This window comes from Ursus arctos, unplaced genomic scaffold (assembly GCF_023065955.2).
Source record: "Ursus arctos isolate Adak ecotype North America unplaced genomic scaffold, UrsArc2.0 scaffold_9, whole genome shotgun sequence".
Taxonomy (NCBI): domain Eukaryota; kingdom Metazoa; phylum Chordata; class Mammalia; order Carnivora; family Ursidae; genus Ursus; species Ursus arctos.
Genome location: NW_026623111.1, coordinates 80,448,852 through 80,470,747, shown reverse-complemented (window position 1 = coordinate 80,470,747; position 21,896 = coordinate 80,448,852). Strand labels below are relative to the sequence as shown.

The 21,896-nt window shown below is 34.8% G+C and overlaps 1 protein-coding gene across 1 annotated transcript in view; it reads right to left on the bottom strand.

The window, feature by feature from the left end:
- The window catches only part of BANK1 (B cell scaffold protein with ankyrin repeats 1), a 278,201-nt gene that overhangs the window by 232,966 nt on the left and 23,339 nt on the right, over positions 1–21,896 (bottom strand). The window contains exon 2 of the mRNA XM_026509651.4: positions 11,801–12,199. Within this exon, the coding sequence (XP_026365436.1) occupies positions 11,801–12,199 (399 nt within the window). The remainder of the gene's footprint in view (positions 1–11,800; positions 12,200–21,896) is intronic.

Sequence of the window (21,896 nt, the reverse complement as noted above, 5' to 3'; positions counted from 1 at the left end):
GGATCTTAATAGTTGATCATGACAAAAGTAGATTGCCTAGAGAAGAATGGATGCTAGATAACCAACTTCTCAGCAGCAACATGGATGTGAGAAGACAAGAATAATATTTTCAAGAGCTGAGAGAAAACAACTTCTATATCTAGTGAGGCTATCTTCGATAATGATGCAAATAATGATATTTTTGGTGCAAATTGAAATTGAGATTTATTTATTTATTTTTCATTTATTACCAGAAGAGCTCACCAAAGAAAATCTTTAAAGATATATTTCATGGGGGGGGAAATAATCCCAGGAAGAAAGTTTGAGATGCAAGAAAGAGCAGCATACAAAGAAAATTCTAAATATATGGTTTACATTAAACAAATATTGATTCTGTAAGTATAAAAAATGTGGAAAAAACTAAGAATTATTATCCTGTAAAATTGGAAAAGAGATGATTAAAGCATTATAAAAGGTCTTTTTATTTTTCAGTATGAAGGAAATATAACAATTAGATATAATAGGTAATAGTTAAAGGCAATTTTTAATAATAATTTAATTGCCACTTTAAGTATACACCCTGAAACTTCTAGGAAATCACTAAAAGAATAAAGTAGCACACCAACGGAATGGGGAGGGACTCAAGCTAAAAGGTGGCAAAAAAAGATTAAAGAAAAGAGAAACATGAAAAAATAGAAAAAAAAAACAATGACAGAATTAAATCCAAATACATCAGGTACCATAATCAATATAAACTGATTAAGTTATACATTAAAAGATTAAGGTGCTAAGACTGAATTTTAAAAATCCAGCTATGTACCATTTATAAAACATACACCTAATCTATAAAGACAGTTAAAAATAAAAGAATGTAAAAAGACATATCATATAATAACAAGCTTGGTCCAGTGGCCATAACAATGCATACCAAATATGGAGATAAGTGTTCTCTTCAAGCACACATGGAATATTTTAAAAATCAGATACTAGGCCCTGAATAGAACTCAATAAATTTCAAACTACCTGACTAATATAGACTGCATCCACTGATCATACAACAAAATTTATAAATCAATGGCAAAAAAATAAATAAAGCCCATACTTCTGTTTATTTATAATACATCTAAAGAAGAAATCAAAATAGAATTAGAAAATAGGCGGAACTGAATAATATTGAAAAGAGTTGTAAGAACCTGTTGGATATAAATGAAGACGGGCTTAGAGAGAAATTATAGCCTTAAATGTTTATTGTAAAAAGGGAAAACAGAAAGGTTACATGTTCATGAGCTAAGCATTTTAAAAATTAAAAAAAAAAAACAGAAGGAAACAAATATTAAATGTAATAAAAAAATAACCAAAATAGAAAAATATACAATAGGAAAAAAATTAATTGAAAGGTTGTCTTTTGAAAGGACAAATGACATTGAAAAACTGAGAAGCTTAACTGATATCTGAAAAAGGAGACACAAATAAATGATCTTAGAAATAAAAAAGCACACAATTTCATATAAAGTAGATATAAAAAACAAAAGAATGTTATAAACAACTTTATATAGAGAAATTGGAAAACAAGTGAAATCAGCAAATTCTTAAACAACAAAAATGACCTAAATAGAAAATCTGAATGGTTCCAAAACTCTTAAATATATTTGGTTAAAACATTCAAAGAACAGGTAATTCACAATGGAAAACATAACCTGTAGGCTAATCTCATACTGCATACAGAATTAATTCCAGGTGGATGTTATACTTTAATGAGAAAGTCAAAAGTTTCAAATTTTTAGAAGATATTTGTATGACTTAAGAGAGGCAAAAATTTCTTAGACAGGATAGAATAAATAGTAAGCTTAAAAATTTATTGACACACTTAACTATATTAGAGCATATTTAACAAAGCTGTTAAAAAGTTAAAAATGGAAGCCCTAAGCTCAAACACTGAGAAGATAATCTGTAAAATATATAACAAATATTTTTAAAGTACCCTATAAATCATTTTTACAAAGACAAAAAGGTGGGAAAAAGACAGAAGGAAGCACCTCATGAAACAAAACTGAAGACTGAATATATGAAATATATAAATATGTAAATATAAGAGAAAATGTCCATTAGTAATCAAGAAAGTATAAATTATATCTATAATAAAATTTTCTTTCACAGCCACTAAACTGCAAAACTAAAAACTAAGAATTCAGAAGGTACCAAGTATTGGAAAGAATGGGAAGCACTGGGGACCCACACATTTCTATATCAAATAAACTGGTGCAACAGCACTGGAAAGACAATTTACATTAACTATTATATGCATAAATGCTGTGACCCAAAAATTCTTTTCCTGGACACACGCCCCAAAACTAACACTTGTGCAACAGGATTGTAATTGCATTGATTAAAGAAAACCCAAACCAAAAAGCTCTGCAAAATACTTACAATTTATGTGAGCAATAAACTTGAATGACAAATTGTGGTGCATTCAATTATGGGGCAATGAAAATAACTGAACTATATATACATCAACATGGATAGGTCTCAAAAAACACAATACTGAATCAGAAAAGAGTTAATACAATATGTTTCCATTAATATAAAGTAAAAAGCCAAGCAATCCAGATAATATATTTTATAGATAAATACACATGCAGTACAACTATAAACAAAACAAAACAAAACACTATAAAAAGAAATTGCAGAATGGTGGGTAGCTAAGAAAATGGGAATGAGAAAGATGATGGAGGGAGAGGTCCCCAGGGAGTTCAAGGGAATTAGTAACATTCTGTATCTTAAGGTGAAGACAAGCCTGCAGGTGTGTGATTTTTAAATTTCTCTACAAAGTGCTTATACACATATACTCTGCTATGTACGCATAATGTATTTCACAATAGAGTACAAGAATAGAATTTCAAAAATAACTTTATACCAGTAAAAATGATCAGGAGTCATGTTTCAAGGTAATCATTACTTTTTAAAGTAATGAGGTAAATTATAATTGCATGCACATTTACAAAATCATCATAAGTGAGTTCCTTTTCAAAAAGAAAAATTAGAAATTTTCAAACAACAAAGGAGAGATACTGATTTAAAATGCACAATGCCACCATTTCTATTCTTTGAGCAATGCTTTATTATCCATCAACAAAGATTATATTCATGAGAAAATTGGTCCAGATCAGTGGTTTTTAAACTTCAGGGTGCACAAGCCACAAGGGGAACTCATTTAATGTTTATTCCCAAGACCTCTGCTCTCTGCTTTCACAACTCACTCCCAGAGCTGTAACTCAGTAGGACTAGGGTGGGGCCAGGTATCTGAAATTTTGGCAAGCCCTCTCCCCACTCCTTGCAGTCTGACTGAAGGACAGAGACTCACAAAATGAATAATGATTTGTATTTATTCTTGCTTTTATATAAAGTTGGAACAATGGAGGAAGGCTCCTTTTACTTCATGAAACAATACAGGAAGACTTACATTACTTCATAAAACCAGTAAATTAAATTTACCATTTATAAGTTCCCTTTATTTTTTTTATCTTTTAATTTTTTTTTAGAGAGGAAGGGGGGTTGGGGCAGAGGGAGAGGGAGAGAGAGAATCTCAAGCAGGCTCCCTGCCCAATGTGGAGCCCAAAGTGGGGCTTGATCTAGCAACCCTGAGATCATGACCTGAGCCAAAATCAAGAGTTGGACACTTAACTGACCAAGCCACCCAGGCGCCCCAAGTTCCCTTTACTCTAAAAAATATTTAAACTTCAAGGGACACCTGGGTGGCTCAGTCAGTTAAGCATCTGCCTTGGCTCTGGTCATGACCCCAGGGTCCTGTGATCGAGTCCTGGCATTGGGGGCTCCTTGCTCGGCAGGGAGCCTGCTTCTCCCTCTGCCTGCCACTCCCCTGCTTGTGCTCTCTCTCTCTCTCTCTGACAAATAAATAAATAAAATCTTCAAAAAAAATACTTAAACTTCAAAAATTACAAACATTTAATAAACTAGGAGTAGTTCTCTTTCATTCATCTTATTAGAGAAAGCCTAAACCCATCAAATTATGAAAATGAACTAGAACCACTAGAAAATGGAATTTCTGCTTGCTTTTAACATGTATATATTTTTTCCATATTTACCACATCTAGCTAGTGAGAAAAACAAACCCAATTATCTATCTATCTAATCCCTCCCACCCACCCTTCCTTCCTTCCTCTCATTTTATGTACAGAAAGAAGAGTAATAAAACCAACTTATATTTATTGAGCACTGATTCTTTGGCAGAAACTCTTTAAAAGCCTTCATATGTATAAATAATTTAATCAGCATAATAATAGCAGGTGAGAAGTATTATTACTTAAGTCACCTCTCTGCTACCCCTATTATTCTGAGGCAACTAGTAGGGTTTCTGTGTGAAATATATTTATTTAAAATTTTCTTAATGAACAAAGTAAATTTACCTTTTAAACATTCAGCTTATACAGGAAATTTTGAGGAGAAACTCATTGTAAATTGAAGGTTCCTAATCATCATCTAATGTTTTCAAACCACTCAGATTTTCTAAGATGAAAACATAATATAAAACAGACCAGAGTAGAAGACTTAAGATATGGTACTTGACATAAGGGCTAAATATGTAGAAAAAAAGATCAACTTCTTATGCCTCATGCCAGATGATTACCCCCATCCCCACAGTAAGAATGGCAGGAGAACGCTGTATCATTACATATGAAATAAAGATTTATAGGCTCCGCAGATGCCAATCACAGGGTAATTAGGTCTAATTTCACAGTGCATGCACTGAACTATGTCCTCAGAAAAGCATCATTTCTCAAAGCTACACAACTATCAGCACCTAGAACAAGAACGTGCTTACTTTGCTTTTTGTTTATCTCTTAGAACTATAGATATGCATAGTAGATAACTCAGGATATTTAGCCAATTATCATACATACAATACACACATAGACATACCTATATACATATGCCTGTATAAAAAGATACATATGTCTATCTAAATTTGTGTGTGTCTATATATATGTACGTGTGTGTATATATATATGCCAATTGACATCCTCCCACATTACTCCTAAATACTTCAATATATACTTCCTTAAAAACGGGATACTCCTTTACAGAACCACAATATAATTTCAAAATCTGAAAACAGAACCTCATACAACACTACTAATATACAGTTAATAATCAGATTTCATCAATTGTCCCATATTTCCTAGTCCAGTATCCAATTCAAGGTTATTCGCAGTATGTAGCTTTCGTATCACTTTAGATTCCTCTAATATGGAACAATAACTCAACCTTTCTTTTAGTTTCTTGACCTTAACATTTTTGAAGAGTACAAAAAATTCTTTCGTGGAATTTCTTTTAGTTTGGGTTTGTCTGATATTTCCATCATGATTAGATTCGGGTTATGTATTCTTGGCAAGAATACTGCAGTAAACCTTTTCATAATTATCAAAAAGAAAAGCCCAACTGCATCAATAAACATTTATAAACCTGTACTTAAAAAGCACAATTTGTACTCTTCTGTTGTTTTTTGGATGTTTAGAATGCTGAAATGTTTTAAAAAGAAACTTACCAGCATTACATTCTTAAAATTGAAACAGGGAAAAGAAAAGAAATTGTCAAAAATAATTACAGAGAATTGCGAGTCCTAAGTAAACAATAAAATTTTAATAGAATTAGGGATGAGGAAAATATTTTTCAAGCAGAAAGGATCTGAGATGAATTCATTGATCAAGCAGCTTTTCACAGTTGACCTTGAAGGATGGCTGGGATTTCAACTGAAAACATGGGGAAGGGTATTCCAGGTAAAGGAGGCAGTGTAAGAAAAATGGTACAGAGGCAGGAATGGGAGACTGTGTTTGTTCAATGCGAGGTGGTGTAATTGCCCTGCTGAACAGCATGTGCCTACACTAATGGTAACAACAGAGATGGCCTGACCCTCTATGCTGGAGCCATAACCTCAGGTTGCTGAAAGACCACGCAGAAAGGATGGACTTCATTTGAAAGGTCATGTGACCTCACTGAGCAGCAAACCAGAGCTCTTGCAGCTGTACTTGGCTCAAATGGGAGGAAAGAAAAACAAATGTTTCTGTATAGTTTGTTTCTGTTATGTTGTTGTTTTATTTGTCCAGTAACTCCACTGTTAACATTGCTATTCTTTTTTAAAAAGATTTATTTATTTGCTTATTTATTTATTTATTAAGAGTGAGTGCGAGCAGGGGGAGGGGCAGAGGGAGACAATCTCAAAGTAGACTCTGTGCTGAGCACAGAGCCTAACCTGGGGCTCGATCTCACAACCCTCAGATCATGACCTGAGCAGAAATCAAGAGTTGTGTGCTTAACCAACCAAGCCACCTAGCCGCCCCTAACATTGCTATTCTTAATTTAGGCTTCTTCTTTAGGTTTAATGAAGCTAAAAATCAGAATCCTTGGTTTGGTAGTATGGTAACAAAATTAAAATGTTAAAGTTCTTCATGAAAAAGTTAGCAGCTTTCCCACCACCATTACATCTACCATTTGACAATGAAGAAAGTAAGATAAATATGAAATATTGAAATATAAAATTGTTAGGCAGGAAGCTAGGCACAAATGACAGGAGGATGGGCCTTACAGGTCCTGATGGAAAGCCCCAGTGGAGGACCGCCCAGGCACCACGCCACTGCACCCATCTAGCCATCAGTTTGACATTACAGCATCCAGTCAGAGGAAGAGTTAAGTTTGTTGTGCTTGTTACAAGCAGCCCCTTGTCCTTATTTGACCTGTCTCTAGAATAGAAATAATGTTGCGGTTTCCTACCCCACACAGGCATTTTGAATACCTCTTGGGAAAGTTGGCGAATTATTATAATCCAGGCCTGTCTCTCAAATGTTATGATCCATGGACCTACCCAAAAGAAAAAATGAATATACAGCCACACCCTGGAGTTTCTGGGTCCATGTCTCTCTTGACTGGCCCATTTCTCCCTTGAAGTGCACTTTAATAAAACTTTGCTTGGTTTTACTTTCGTTTCATTGTCCTGTAATTCTTTACTGTGGAAGCACAAAGAACCGAGGCTTCTTTCTTTTTCCATCTCACCCTCGGTAACAAAATGAATAGGAAACATGAATATTATGTTCATATGCATAATGAAAATATGATAAAAATAAAGATTGGAGAGCACTACCCAACTGTTAGAACAAACCTCAATGTCCAAAGGCAAAAGATGTCACAATATAAAAGAGAGAGCAAGGGAGGAAAAAGATCCAATAAATGTGCCATGATCACAGGAACTACTCATCATTTTTTAAGGATAAGATTTATAAACAATAAAGTACACAATGGTAACATTCAAAAATGTTAGTTTATTTTATCTAAATTTGAGATTGGATCATTTAAATTTTATATAAACAATGCTATATGAAACCTATACATGTAGAACGACTAGATGGAGAAAATGAGGTAAAGATTCAAAAATAAAAAAAGAAATAGAAGACCGAAAAAGGAAGAAATATGGTCAAAGTGGTTGTAGCACACACAGAATTGTGGAAAACACAGATGGGTTTGTATTACTTTCAATTTGGGAATTAAGAAGACAGGAAATTTAACTTTCTTAATTCCTTAAAAGGAAATATAATACTCAGATTAACCATGAATGTATCTTTTTTCATCTTTTTTTAATATTAAAAACTTCTCTGGAGCCTTGATTAATTATAAAATATCTTTCTTTTTCATTAAGTTTTACAAAAATCTCCTCTGGTTTCCTTTGTATGTGACTATATTAGAACATTTAATTATTTCCATGACATTCTGGCATTTTTATTATTCTCTTTATCATGTTTCTGAATAATAACTTTCCTTTTTCTTTGTATAATTTCTCTGTGGGATAGAGAAGAGGTAAGAAAAGGGGCAATAAAAATTGAATTTCACACCTTTCATCCTATTTCACCTATTTTTTGAAAACCAGACTTTATGTATTCAACACCAATAGCAGTATAAAACTAAATATTTTAGCAGATCACTTAAAATGTTTATTAAAACATTTATTGTTGCATGAACTACAGCATTTAGTACCAATTTTGTCAAGGGACACAACCTACACACAAAAGTTCTTTTATGCACGGTTTGCAAATTGTTTATAGATCTACATTCCGGCTGCATGCTTGTAGTTCAGAAAAATTTATCATCTTGGAATGTATTTTCCCACACAACTTTGTTATAATTCTCATTTGTCAGGTGCGTCTAAGTTAATCTAGGAAATCAGAGTCTAATACTTGAATGTGGAAAGATGAGAGTTAACAGTGTCTTCAAAGTCAGTCCTGTGTTGTCCAAAAAATGTACGATTTTCTCCTATCAAATATCGATAGAAATATAATTTGAAGATATAGGTAACACCACTGACATAGCCACCCAAAGGTACTCATCATAAAACAAAGTAAGTAAAACGGCAAAAAGATATTCCTCCATATTTTTATCTACCAGTGATATCATAATTTAAGTGGTCAAAACAAACTTGAGTTTTTCAAGGAAATAGAAATGATGGGTGTAGACAATTACTTAAGATTTTGCCGCCAATTTTTAGTGCTCCTCTGTCTCAGGGGAGGAAATTAGTATAAAATCACCTGCACTTTATGTACATGATTGGAATCTTTCCCATAATTTCCAACTGTAACATTTTCCCTTTTCAACCAAAAAAAAAAACCCCCCAAACCTCTAATGTACATGAAGAGGACTAAAAAACCCAGAGACTGTAAGAAACTTGAGGACTGCCAATTTGAAAATTGTAGAACAGAGTCAATATTTCCCCATTTTATTCCTGGAAATCATTCTGAAACCTAGAGAATAAGAAATAATTATGCAAATGCACTATGTATTGTAAATAGGAAACAGTGAAATCCTAGACCTCCGGGTGCCAAAATTAGTGATGACTGAGCAAAACGGTGTACGGGAGGAAAAAGAGAAAAGAAACCTTGAAGAAATAATCCAGAAGGTGCAGATTTCAAAAAGAAATGGCTCCTTAAGGCCAGGACCCATGCCTTTTAATGTTGTAGACATAATGCTTCAGTTTCAAGTAGAAGCATCTGTGGATGGTTTCAAAAAGCAGAGAAAGGGAGGCTAACTAAGGAACTATACAGAAAAGACAGATTTGTAGAAAGCAGTCTATATCTGTGGAAACAGAGAAGTCGAGTCTTTCACTGTGTGTGAAAGGAATAGAACAAAACAAACAACAAAGCCCACTCTACCTATCTCCTTTGGCGAGACCAAGAAAAACTCACTCAGCTTAATGACCGAAAAGAAAAACTGGACCAGCACTGGGTCTATATAAAGATACTACAAGAGCAGGAGAAAAGGATGGGGGCGGAGGGGAGCAGAAAACCAGTGGCATACAGGGGAACACACACTAAAAACATGTTACCGTTAAAGAAGCGGAAAACGGTGGCCAAATATTTCACCATGAACTTTTCAAATGGAATGAATAACAACCACCTTTTTGAAGAATCTATATAATGCAAAAATGCAAGGTGTCAAGGCAAGGTTAGCAGTACGAGAAGAAGAGATGAACTGTAAGCTCCTAGTGCTCAACCAAATGGCATAATGGAAAAAAGTAAAAGCACAATAAAGATGAAGGAGAATTTGGAAGTAATACAGGAGAAGAGAGAGCACTGAAAGCATAAGAAAGTAGCAAGGATTGAAGTGATAGATGCAAACTAAATAAATATATATTAATAAAGAATGAGAAAGAATTAGAGAGAAATTACAGAGTGCAGCACAGACAAATCCAACATACATACAAAAGGAATTCCTGAAAAAGAAAATAACAATAAAATAGTACAAATAATAACAAGAAAATAGTGCAAATATTTAAAGATAGAAGTCAAGAACACTTGAATCTCTATCTTGGGGGAAAGATCAAAACAAAACAAAAACAAAAATAACCTTGTCCATGGGCAATATATATAGTTCAGAACAGTCAGCACTAGAATAAAATTCTAGTGAAAGTCACTAGAATTCAAATATAAATTAAGAATCATTTATTCAGCCAGGTAAGTAAGAATTCCCTAAATTCTATAATGCTAGAAGAAAGAAGAGCAAAATGGTCCTCAGCCCAACTATACTCCAAGAAACAAACATGCAAGAATTTTGAACATGCAAAATTTCAGAAATATTGCTCCCAATGGCCCTTCCTCAGGAATCTATAAAAGATGACTTTCATCCAATGAGATGATTAAAAAAATAACAAACTTGCCAACAATGTATGCTCCTGTTGGAAGTAAATCTTTCCCCAGTGGACTGTGGGGGCTTAAGAGGACTATAGCTTTGGGCAGCTTCACTGCAACCTCACAAGATACCCTGATCCACAACCTCCCAGCTACACAGCTCCTAAATTCCTTAATTCCAGAAACTGTGATACAATCATCATTTGCTGTTTTAAGTTGCTAAATTTTAGAGTAACTTGTTACGTAACCATAGATAACTATAAAACGAGGCTTAGAAAATACTGAATTTGAAGAGGTTGGAATGCTAGAAAATAGGAAGAGGATTTTTTAAAGCGAGTTGTTGGTGTGCTGTGCATTCCACCATTCCCCATGAGGAAGACGGATGGATGGCACCATTTTCAGGCACAGTGACAAGGGCCTCCAGCAAAGGACTGGGGATTGATAGACATTCTCTGGTTTTACAGAACAAGATTCATGCTAGACCCATGTTTGGAAACGACTAAAGGCAAGAAGCTGTGACTGTGTTGCTGCTTGGAGGGTAAGATGGCATTGGCCATACTGAAAATGGCTTGCATGCCCAGAGTTTGGCAGGGAAAAGACAAACACATGTTTTTACAGACAGATGTGGGCCAAGTGAAAGAAAAGGCCAGCTAGGGGAAATCTTGGCATGATTTCTATCAAAAGTGACACAGGAGAGAGCCACAGATATCAATAGTAAGAAACCATAGTGGACGGACCACCACAAGCAGGAGCTTCAAGAGAGGACACACTCGTCTCATTAAGGAGCCACAGGTGACACATCCCAAAAATGAAGGGAACTCCAAAGAACCCAGAAATATGCTCCAAGAAAAAGAGGCAACACTTAATATTCGATATGGCCAATAGAAAATAAGAACCTTACCTCTTTCCTCTAGGAGAGGGAGCCATAGTAGAACACTGGGAATAAAAGGCTAAAAGCAGATTGAGAAAACCAGGAAAGCAGCTGACACAGCACCACCTCTGCACCCAGGCAGAAGCAGAATAGAACAGGGGGAGGGAGAAACTTTAACATTAGAGAGCTTCAGAGTTTTGATTATTACATGGAACCATAATTAATTACCGAAGGGGAACCTTGTGTTCTGCTCTTTGACATGTGGCTGTATGATTAAAATGAAGTTTTTTAAAATTTAAAACTAATAAAAATAACAGTATTCCATACCGTAGTAAGAGATATTATACACTTATTAACACAACAGAAGTTTTATAATTCTAAAGCAGACCTTCAAGGCTTGGACTGCTACTGACTGGTAACAGTAATAGGGTAGCTATTAACTCAAGCCTTACTAGTTAAGTAAGAAACCAGATTCTAGAACCAAACTGCCATATTAGCATACCATACCTGTTCTACCAAGTATGAGCTCACACAGGCTACCCTAAGGAATATATTTATAAACCATTTTTAAAACAACTGATAAGCCCTGATTGGAAGATAGCTAAAAATTAAGAACCTTCATGCATTTGAGGAAAGTGCAACATACATATAACATAAAGTTGGCTTCCATTTTTCTTTTTTATCCTAATATCAGATATTCACTGGTTCAAAAAAAATTTGGATTTCTCAGTTATAAAAAAATATAAAGAACACTTGGCAACATTACCTCTGAATATGATACTCTCAATTACAGCGATGTAATCTTGGGGCTCCTGCTCAGTAGACATCTCCCATCTGCCTCCAGGGATATTTAACGATTTGTAGAGCTGGTCTGAACTCGTCACCCCACACAGCAGAGTCACCACACTTTCTGCTGAATGAAGTACCTTTTCCAGAAACTGACATTTCTTTGGAGATAGGTCTTTAAGCAGGCCATTCGATAATATCAAAAGTTTACATTTGTAAGAGTTTAAACTCAGCAGTTCAAAATCCCAAAAACAATAATTCTCCAAGCAATATAACAGGACTGCTTCATTTTTCACAACATGTAAAAAAACTTCCTTCAAGTACAGAGCCCATTCCTCAGCATCTTCTTCATATATCATTATGATGTCTTTGGTATTTTCTGGAAAAAGAGAAAACAATATTTTAATTTTCTTATGTTTGAAATGCTAACAGCAGATTATATTATTAATCTCAAACATTTTTCTGTATTCTCTAGGGAATATATTACTTTTATGATACCAGAGACCAATAATATAATTTATGTTATCCTCATTATGAAATCATATGGGATTAAAGTAATCTTGAAGGTCAACACAGTTCATGCTTTGTGCAAGTCTACACTGTACTCATTGTACCAGAGTGAATGAGGATACTCAACCCAAAGAAGAGAGAGGTTTCATGGTGGAATAAAAAGAATATCTTGTGGGATTATAGGAGCTAGGCTACCAGGCACGGCTGTGCCAGTAACCACAAAATTTACCTAGATCACAGTATTTAACCCCTTTGAGCTATTGTTTCTTCTACTAAATGAAGGTAAAAGTAAATAAATAAATAAGCCCTACCTAAGGAATCAGCTTATTCTGTGAAAATATGAGAGAATTTTCATTAAAGAACTTTCAATTCTTTTTTCCAGGTAAAGATGACTGCAGAAAGACAGATGACAGAATTCCCAAGCTCTGAATACTAACAAAACACAGATTTTTAAAAAGAAAGAAATTCAATAGCAGGAATGAAATAAAGTGGGTACTATCTCATGTCATAAACTAAATTTCATGCTAATGAAATAATTAGAAGGTTCTGATGGGACAACACTAATCCTAAACCTCTCTCTGACCCTAGAATTAGTTAATTCTGATAAAGAAACTTGAGTCATCACCAAAACCACCAGGGTGCTTATGAATCTCATTTGGAAACTGATCAGGGAGTGTCTGCAGAAATAGGAAAGACTGTCAGGACTTTCCACAAGCCAGGGCTCACAGCTGAGTCAGGAAATCCAGGCAAATCCCACAGGAACTCAAGTGCATCCTTGGGCAGAGAAGGGGCCTCGCAGACAACATTTAACAGGTCTCATTAGAGACTACAACCCAGGACCTCCAACCTAGGACACTTTGCTACTTCTCCCCTTTTCTTTCGGGTCATAAAAAACTGCCTGGAACATAGATTTTGTCACCTAAACTGTAGCTTGAAGGGAAAGATAAAAAGTAGCAAAAAAGATAGGGGAATTTAAAGAACTTTTGTCTACACTATATTAAGCAAACAGAAAGCCTAAAGAGAAACACAAGCAAAATGAAAAGTATCTAAGAGATAAGGAGACAAGTTGAGCCAAAACAGTACCATTACCCAGATAATACATAAACTACAAAAAGCAATAACTAGGTTAAACATAAATAATATTTTAATTTCTGGACTGAAAGAAAAGCTTGATATTTTCAGAGTAAATGCAGAAAAAGAGAACAAGGTTATAGCAACTGGTAAAAATATGATATATCTGGGTAAGAGACAAAAAAGGAAAAGACTTAATACAAAGACAATCTAAAAGCTGAAGTAGAAGAGAACAAAAGACACATTAAAATATTTTAAAATATAATTTTAAAAATCCATAAAATACGAAAGACAAAGGAACCAGTTCCATGTACCAGTGGGGCATAATCATGTTCTAAGAAAAATTGTTAAGGGAAAATCTATCTTGATTAAATTGCCTTTGGTTTAATGATTATTATAAAATGTCTTCATATATTCAGGAAGGAACAACAAGTCACCCAGGAGGAGAAAAATATTAAGTTGGTCAAAGATTTCTTCAGAGCAATATCAAGCTCAGGTTAGAAGGAATTACAAGAAAGTTTTTACAAAAATAATTTTTATAGTATATCTATACTATAGAATATTGGACAGCAGTGAAAATGAACCACTGCTGCATGAAACATGGATAAATCCAAAGACATAAGATGGAGTGAAAGAAGAAAAAATGTGTATGCCACATGATTGTATTTATATGAAGCTCAAAACCAGAAAAAAACCCAAACAAACCCATCCATGGTGATACAGACAGAATATCTGGGCATAGGAGTAATGAACGAAAGCAGGCATGGGAGAACCTGCCAGGATTCTGGAAATGGTTTTGTCTTGGTCTGAATGGCTATCACACAAAGTATATATATATGTATATGTATATATATATATACACACACACACACATATAAGTTTATTTATCTGTATATCTTAGATTGTGTGTGTAAATTATTCTGCAATAAAAAAGTAAAGTATCAAAAGAAAGAAGGAAGTTCCATGATGACAGCTGTGCAAGAGGCCTAGAGAGCAGTAGGGACTTCTAACAGGTGAATGGAGCATTTTGGGAGGGAAAGCCAAAGCACATTACAGGAAACCAACAAATACTAGTCAGAATTAGTAACTCAAGAAGTTGTAGTATAGATGAGTCTTTTAGAAACATGGAATAGAACAACAAAAAGGAAAAATCTGAAAGAACTATTGTTGTTGAGTTTCTATGGGGAATGGAATTGTGTTTGGGGAGGGGGAGAACAGGGGGCTGCTGGTGTTCATTATAGATGTTTTATCATTGTTCAATATGTAAATGTAACCATAATCAAAATTTAAATAACAAAGAAAAATACAGGCTTCACATAGAAGAACCAAAGTAAACAAAATGGAAAGGTAAAAAAGTTTGAAAAAAGAACACATGGTAGGTTGAATACAAGTACTTATAGAACAAAGACAAAATATTGAGGGGATTACGATTGCAGTACAAAATGCAAATATTAAAAATCTCGATGAAATAAAAGTACTCACAGGATGGGAAAGCTAAGCATTTGAGGAAAAAATAGTATAAAATACTAACCTTATCTTTCATAGAATTTAGTCATGTAATACTTCCTAAATTTGAAATATGAATTTAAAAAATGATTCCATTCTCTAGTTTTTGTATCATCATTTTCCCTAAACAATAAATAATTTAGAGTATTTCAAGTAAAGATTTCTATCTGAAAATTAATATGTCCTTCAATTTTACTTTATATTAATTTAAATTATTTTATTTAAAAATAGCATGTAGAATATGCTCTCTTTTTAAACAATCACCCAAGAGCATCTACTTAAAATAACTCTATTGACTGTTAGCAACAGTTATCCATGAAAGATAGGACTGTGAGAGATATATTGTTTTCTTTAAAAAAAAAAAACAAAACTCTTCCAGGCATGTCTGGGTGGTTCAGTTGGTTAACTGTCTGCCTTGAGCTCAGATCATGATTTCAAGGTCCTGGGATGGAGTTGGGCTCCCTGCTCCGCGGGGAGTCTGTTTCTCCCTCTCCCTCTGCCCCTCCCAACTGCTTGTGCTTTCTTGTTCTCTCTTTCTAATAAATAAAAAAAATCTTTAAAAATAAATAAATAAATAATAAAAACCTCTTCCATATTGCTTATATTTTTGTAGTAAATCTATATTATTTTATAGGGGCGCCTGGGTGGCACAGCGGTTAAGCGTCTGCCTTCAGCTCAGGGCGTGATCCCGGCGTTGTGGGATCGAGCCCCACGTCAGGCTCCTCTGCTATGAGCCTGCTTCTTCCTCTCCCACTCCCCCTGCTTGTGTTCCCTCTCTCGCTGGCTGTCTCTATCTCTGTCAAATAAATAAATAAAATATTTAAAAAAAAATCTATATTATTTTATAAAACAAAATAATCATCCTTAAAAATCAGTGGTTAGGTATTATCATGAATACAAAGAGCAAAACACCAAAACTCTTGTAATCCACAATTATCTCTTTTCTTCTGGATATAAAACTTGTATTTTCTACAACACTGATGGGCTGATTAATACTATAATGATTTTGAGAGCTATTGTATTTTTATTGAATTATCTATGTCTTTTCTCATGATATAAATATTATCTCCAAGGACAGATGCTTTCTCTTTCAACTCTTTGATTCCTAAACAATGCCTACCACAGTTTCTTGAACAGGTATTCTGTAGATCTTTTAATATACTTATGTGTGCAGAATGAAAATGACATCTGGCAGAAAACATATCAGAATCATACGCAAGTTGTGTATGAGTCATCAGGGTAATTCTGCTATTTTCTGTGTAGTGTCTCACCCAGCCTGGATGTTAAATAAATACTTGTTGAACAGACACAAACATGGTGCCCTAATTCAGTATTTTTATGTTTGAGGAAGAAAGAGTTTTCTTTCTATTATATATAGCCAGAGTAAGCTGGTGTATAGTTATAAAATAAACAGTAAAGATAAAACTGATAATGTGAATTATCAAGTGTTTCAAGTAAACTAGAACTCTACATGTCTTACATGTATCATTTTACTTTATTCTCAAAATTGCCTTATTGAGTAGATTCAAATATTATTGTTATTTTACAGATGGGAAAACTGAAGTGTTACTAGAATTAGGATTCCAATGCAGGCAGTCTGACCCTACAGCCTGTCCTTTTAACCTCTAACAGCAAAGGACATAATAACATTATTTAAAAGATTAAGACAGATTCTTCGTGGTGATATGAGTTGTGTTAGTCAATATTTAACAGCCTACGAGTTAATCTCAAGTACGCAAAGTGTGTGAAAGCTTACCGTGACTCCGGTTCCCACCAAGGAAAAAGAGGAAATAGAACATATGGTGTACTCCAAGAGTATGGTTATCTATGAAGAACTTACAGAACTATTTTCTCGACTCTAAAACTTAAATCAATAAAATTATAGAACAAGCTTTGAGGATATTTTAAAGTACAGAATGAGGGGCGCCTGGGTGGCTCAGCTGGTTAAGCATCTGACTCTTGATTTCGGCTCAGGTCATGATCTGAGTCTTAAGACTGAGCCCCAGGTAGGGCTCCATGCTTAGTGTGGAGTCTGCTTGTCCCTCTCCTCTGCTCCTTGCCCGCTCTTGCTCTCTCTCTCTAAAATAAATAAACAAATAAATAAATAAAATCTTTAAAGTACAGAATGAATATTTCCATGTTATGTCATTGGGAATCACACTACCATAGGAAATCAATTAGAAAGACAATCATAATTTATCTTTCAAAACTTCCCAAGAAAAAGTAGACAGGTAGTCTTTCTCAATACCCTGTGGCCATTTTATTCTTAGGTTGAAATTGAGCCTTCCTTTTGAATTTATGTTTGACTTATAGTTAGTCAATAACCCCTGTATGACAATTTTCAAAAGCTTGAAGATAAGCATTAAATGTCATCCCTTTCTTCTCTATAATAGATAAAATCATTTCAATCTTTTAATCTTTAACTTTCTCAATTATTATTTACTGAGACTTTCCATGTAATAGGCATGTTGCTAAGCATGTAACATGTATTATTTCATTCACTCTTCATAAAACTATATGGAGTTGCCCTGTTATTCTTACTTTACTGGTGGTCACACGGAGCCTCAGAGAGGTTCAGTAACTTGTCAGGGCCACAGAGACAGTAACTGTTCCTTATGCTGCCTTCCAATCTTTTCGTTTTGAAACCATGTTGAGTCAAAATGTGAAAGTTAATAAAAGGCCTTTTCACAGCCATGGTCTTCTTCTTCCTTATTCTAGAAAACAGAAGTTTGTCCTTGAGTAACATCTGGACTGTAGCCCCAACGATAGTTCTCTATTGATTCTCACGGGGAACCCACTGGCCTTTGTTTTACAACAAATAAGTTTGAAATAACCAAACCTAAATCATTATTTGCCAGTTTAAGGAAGGTTATTGTCACTAAGATTGGCCGACTTTTATAGGCTGTGAAATGAAACAATAAATGATGAATCTGAAATACGAAACACAAAATTTTCATTCCTGGAAAGCTTCAACAAAGTAAAAGGAAATTGCTTTTGAAGATTCAACTAAGGTCTATAAAAACATTATTTAAAATGTAAACCTCCAGTCTAGCAATAAAATGTAAATGACAGCATTTTGCAATGGTAGAACAGAATACAGCCATATTAATTTTTATAAATTTACTATAAAGTGTTCTTTCAGATTCCATAATGATGCCTTTTATTTATGTTACAAAGTACTATAACAAACTTTTTAACTTGAAGAAAATTTGTATCAATTGATATCAATAATTGCTTTTGCACTGAGAGCAGATTATACTACATATTACCAAAAGAATGAGACTGATCATGAATCAAATTCCTTCCTATTACATATATGTAGTTTCAGATGGCATACTTTCTTCTTTTTGAATAATATCCCATCTCTTACTCATGTCTGTGCATAATGAAGATAGAAAAATGCATCTTTTCAATATTATATTTTCCTACCTGGTGACCAAAATGCAGGAAAAAAAGCAGAAAATTACAAAGAAATGACTTACAGCCATAATGGACCCAGTAGTGATAACATGAACATTAATCTTGATAGAATCACACACACACACAAATATATCATTATTCAAAATACATAGTAAGTGTAATTGAACTTGTCCTAATAACTCTAACTTTGTACTTTAACTAGTACAACAAGGAAACAAAACTGGGGATTTTTGTAGGCATTAATGTAGTAATGTAGTAAATGTAATGTAGTAAAACATATAACTTGTATTTCTTCTCCAAGAAAGTTGGTTAATTTCACTTATTCATAGTGACAAAAAAATACCAGGTGTTTTCTGTGGGTATCTGTATAGCAGATTCTGCTAATGCACATCCCATATCTTCCTGGCCCAAGAGCTGCAGGTTAGTGGTCAGCTGTTAAGCACACTGACCATTTCCAACCTCTGTTTTGCTGTCTGAGGACTTTCTCTGTTTTGAGGGAGCTTCCTCAGTGCCATGCATCTGCCTGGAAGTTCAGAAGCATGGGGATTTAGGGCAGGGAGTGCTGGGAGGCAACCCTCAGTCAAAGAAGGATGGAAATCAATGTGTAAATAACAGCTTTCCCATCCTTCAGTGGGACAATTCTGGGGTTTATTCTACATAGTAATTAGAGGATCCCCAGTGATGCTGAATTGCAATTGTCTATTGTGTTATTCTGCTTATTAATACACACATTATTAGCTTTTCTCCCCTTGTCTCACATTCCCTGTTTTTTTCACTAGTGCTTCATGGGCTCATCCTCTAAATCAACTAACTGCACTCATGTCCAATTCTCAGAGTTTTCTTCAGGGGAAATCTCTCTCTCTCTCTCTCTCTCTCTCTCACTCTCTCTCTCTCTCATATAGGGGAAGACACACACACACACACACACACACACACACACACACAAACACAGGAAGGCACGAACACATCATTTTAAGATTATGCTTTTCAGCTATGATGAAGAACAACCAGGAAAAGTTATTTTTATATAAATGCAGAACCTTCCTCTTTCTTCTTCCTTTTAAGATGAAAACAAATGCTTTTGTGCTTCACAGAACAACATTATAAGAGAATTTTTTTCTTTTCTGTAAAAAAAGCATGGTGTGAACTGTTACAGGATTATTCTGCAAAGACCTTCTACCCCTCATATATAAACTGCAAATGTTCAACTCCTCCACATTTATCAGTTTTTAATCTCTGACACAAACTGTTAATAGTTTATTTAAAATTGTAAACATAAAAGATTCTATATCTATGAGCAGATTTTAAAATATTTCAAAGTTAGTGCAAATTTGTGGAAACCTATTTCTGCAATGTCCATATCCTTTCCCTCTTTTTTATTGCCATTATTCTATAGATTATTCAACCTAACACAACATCGACCGTAAGACAGGATATTATTTGATGTTCCTCTAAGAAAGAAAGCTATGATCAAATAAATTATAAATTATAAATATAAATATACTATAATTTTTTTTAAGAGAGGGAAGGGGTAGGGGCAGAGGGAGAGAGAGAATCTTAAGCAGCCTCCACACCCAGCACCAAACCCAACTCAGGGCTTGATCTCACAACCCTGAGATCATGACCTGAGCTGAAATCAAAGAGTTGGACATTTAACCGACTAAGGGACCCAGGTGCCCCAATACACTATAAATTTTAAGATGAAATCTGATTTCAGAGAATTTGACTAGCCCCAAACAAAAACACCGTCAGAATTAATTGCATATGGTAATAGTATCACCTTATACCGTCTCTCAAGTGTTTCTCATTTCTTCAATTCACCTTCAAGAATAATCTCTTTAGGACCTGGATATTTTTTATGATCTGTCCAGACTGATTCCTCCCATATGTATTACATCACCCAGGCTCCCGTGCCCACACCAGTGGAAAGCACCATCAGAACATGAGCAGGTGAGAAAAGGAATGATAGGGTTAATTACTGGCTCTTTCATTCACTTCCCCATTCTGGTTTTGGCAATCCCTGCTTTCTTTTGTGATCCTCTTTTCTGTGAATTTTCTTCTGTGGCTCTAGCTTTCATGCAGCTCTAGCAACCATCTTCTCTCCCCTTCCCTTACAGGGGTAGTAAAGAATTCCTGCTGTTAGTCTTCCAATACTTAACTATCCCTTCTTGGGTTCTTCAGCCCTGCACATGTTAATAAATAATCCCTGTATTATTCTTTTTCAGTTAAAATCTCTGATGGTGACATCTATTTCCTTCCAGGATCCTGATAAATACAGGTACTAGGAGTTGCCACAGGAAATAGATTCTATGAGATGGATTTTGGAATTGTGTTGCTCTCATTGTTGCAGAGAATACAAGCAACCCCTTGCCAAAGGAAAATAATAGATTGGCAATTTATGGCATGCAGAAGCATCATAATGACTCAATTTTCCACCAGGGATAATTTGGTATGGACTGTCAATGGTGGGGAAAGTTTTGAGAGATCAAGTGCCTATGGAATTAATATCGTGGCAACAGGAATTACAGAGATGGGGCGAGGGGTGTATAATGGCTTCTCCGACTGTCCTAGAGAGCATGCATATGCACAAAGATAGAGTTATAGCTCCAGTAGCAGGCAAACCCCTCCAAGATTCTTAAACCAATGTGAGGACACTGTTGAAGAAAGTGTGGAATCATAAGACTCAAGAGAGACTGGGGACAGAGATGAGGCTGAGAACTTTAAATTCCCAAGCATCTCTGGATCATTCTTAACTGAGTGAACATATTTTCTCTTGTAAAAAGAAACAAAAACAAAACAAAATAAAAAAGAAAATGTTTCAAGAACCTTACCTAAGGCAACTGCCTTCAAGTGATGTCAACTTTTCTCAGCATCTATGCCAACACCCCTCCTTGACTGCCCCATAAGCTCAATAACTAGTGTTAGATCCCATAAGTAAAAGGGATTCTAGAAAAACTATTTCACACACAAAAATTATTACAGAATATTGCCAATATGTATCAGCATTAGTCTGGAAAATATGTATGGAATGGATTTTAAGAGTTATTAGACCAAGGATTGCAAAAGAGAAGACTGAATCTGACGGAATCCATCAATATGGTTGTATTCCTGTAAGATTCAGAACTTAATGTGCTAATTCAAGTGCCTGGGGTGGCACTAGCAGCCTATTAGGATGGATAATTAAAATCTGGACTCCATCACTATGGACTCAATGTGATTACATTGCCAGACTTGCCTTCTATGATGTAGAAAAGGGGTCAGCAAGCAAACTTTTTCTATAAACAGCTAGACAGTAAATACTTTAGACTTTGTGGGTCATATAAGATATATTCTTTTTCTTTCTCTCTCTATTCTCTGCTTCACCTCCTTTTCCTTATTTTTCTTTTTTTTTAAAATAATCCTTTAAAGGTATAAAAACTGTTCTGAGCTTACAAACTGTTCACAAATAGTTCACCAGCTGGATTTTGCCTATTGGTTGCAGGTTGTCGATCCTTGTTCTAGAGTATTCTGACATTCTCTTTACTAAGCATTAAGAAATTCAATCATGAAAAGCTCTGTGATGTACATCC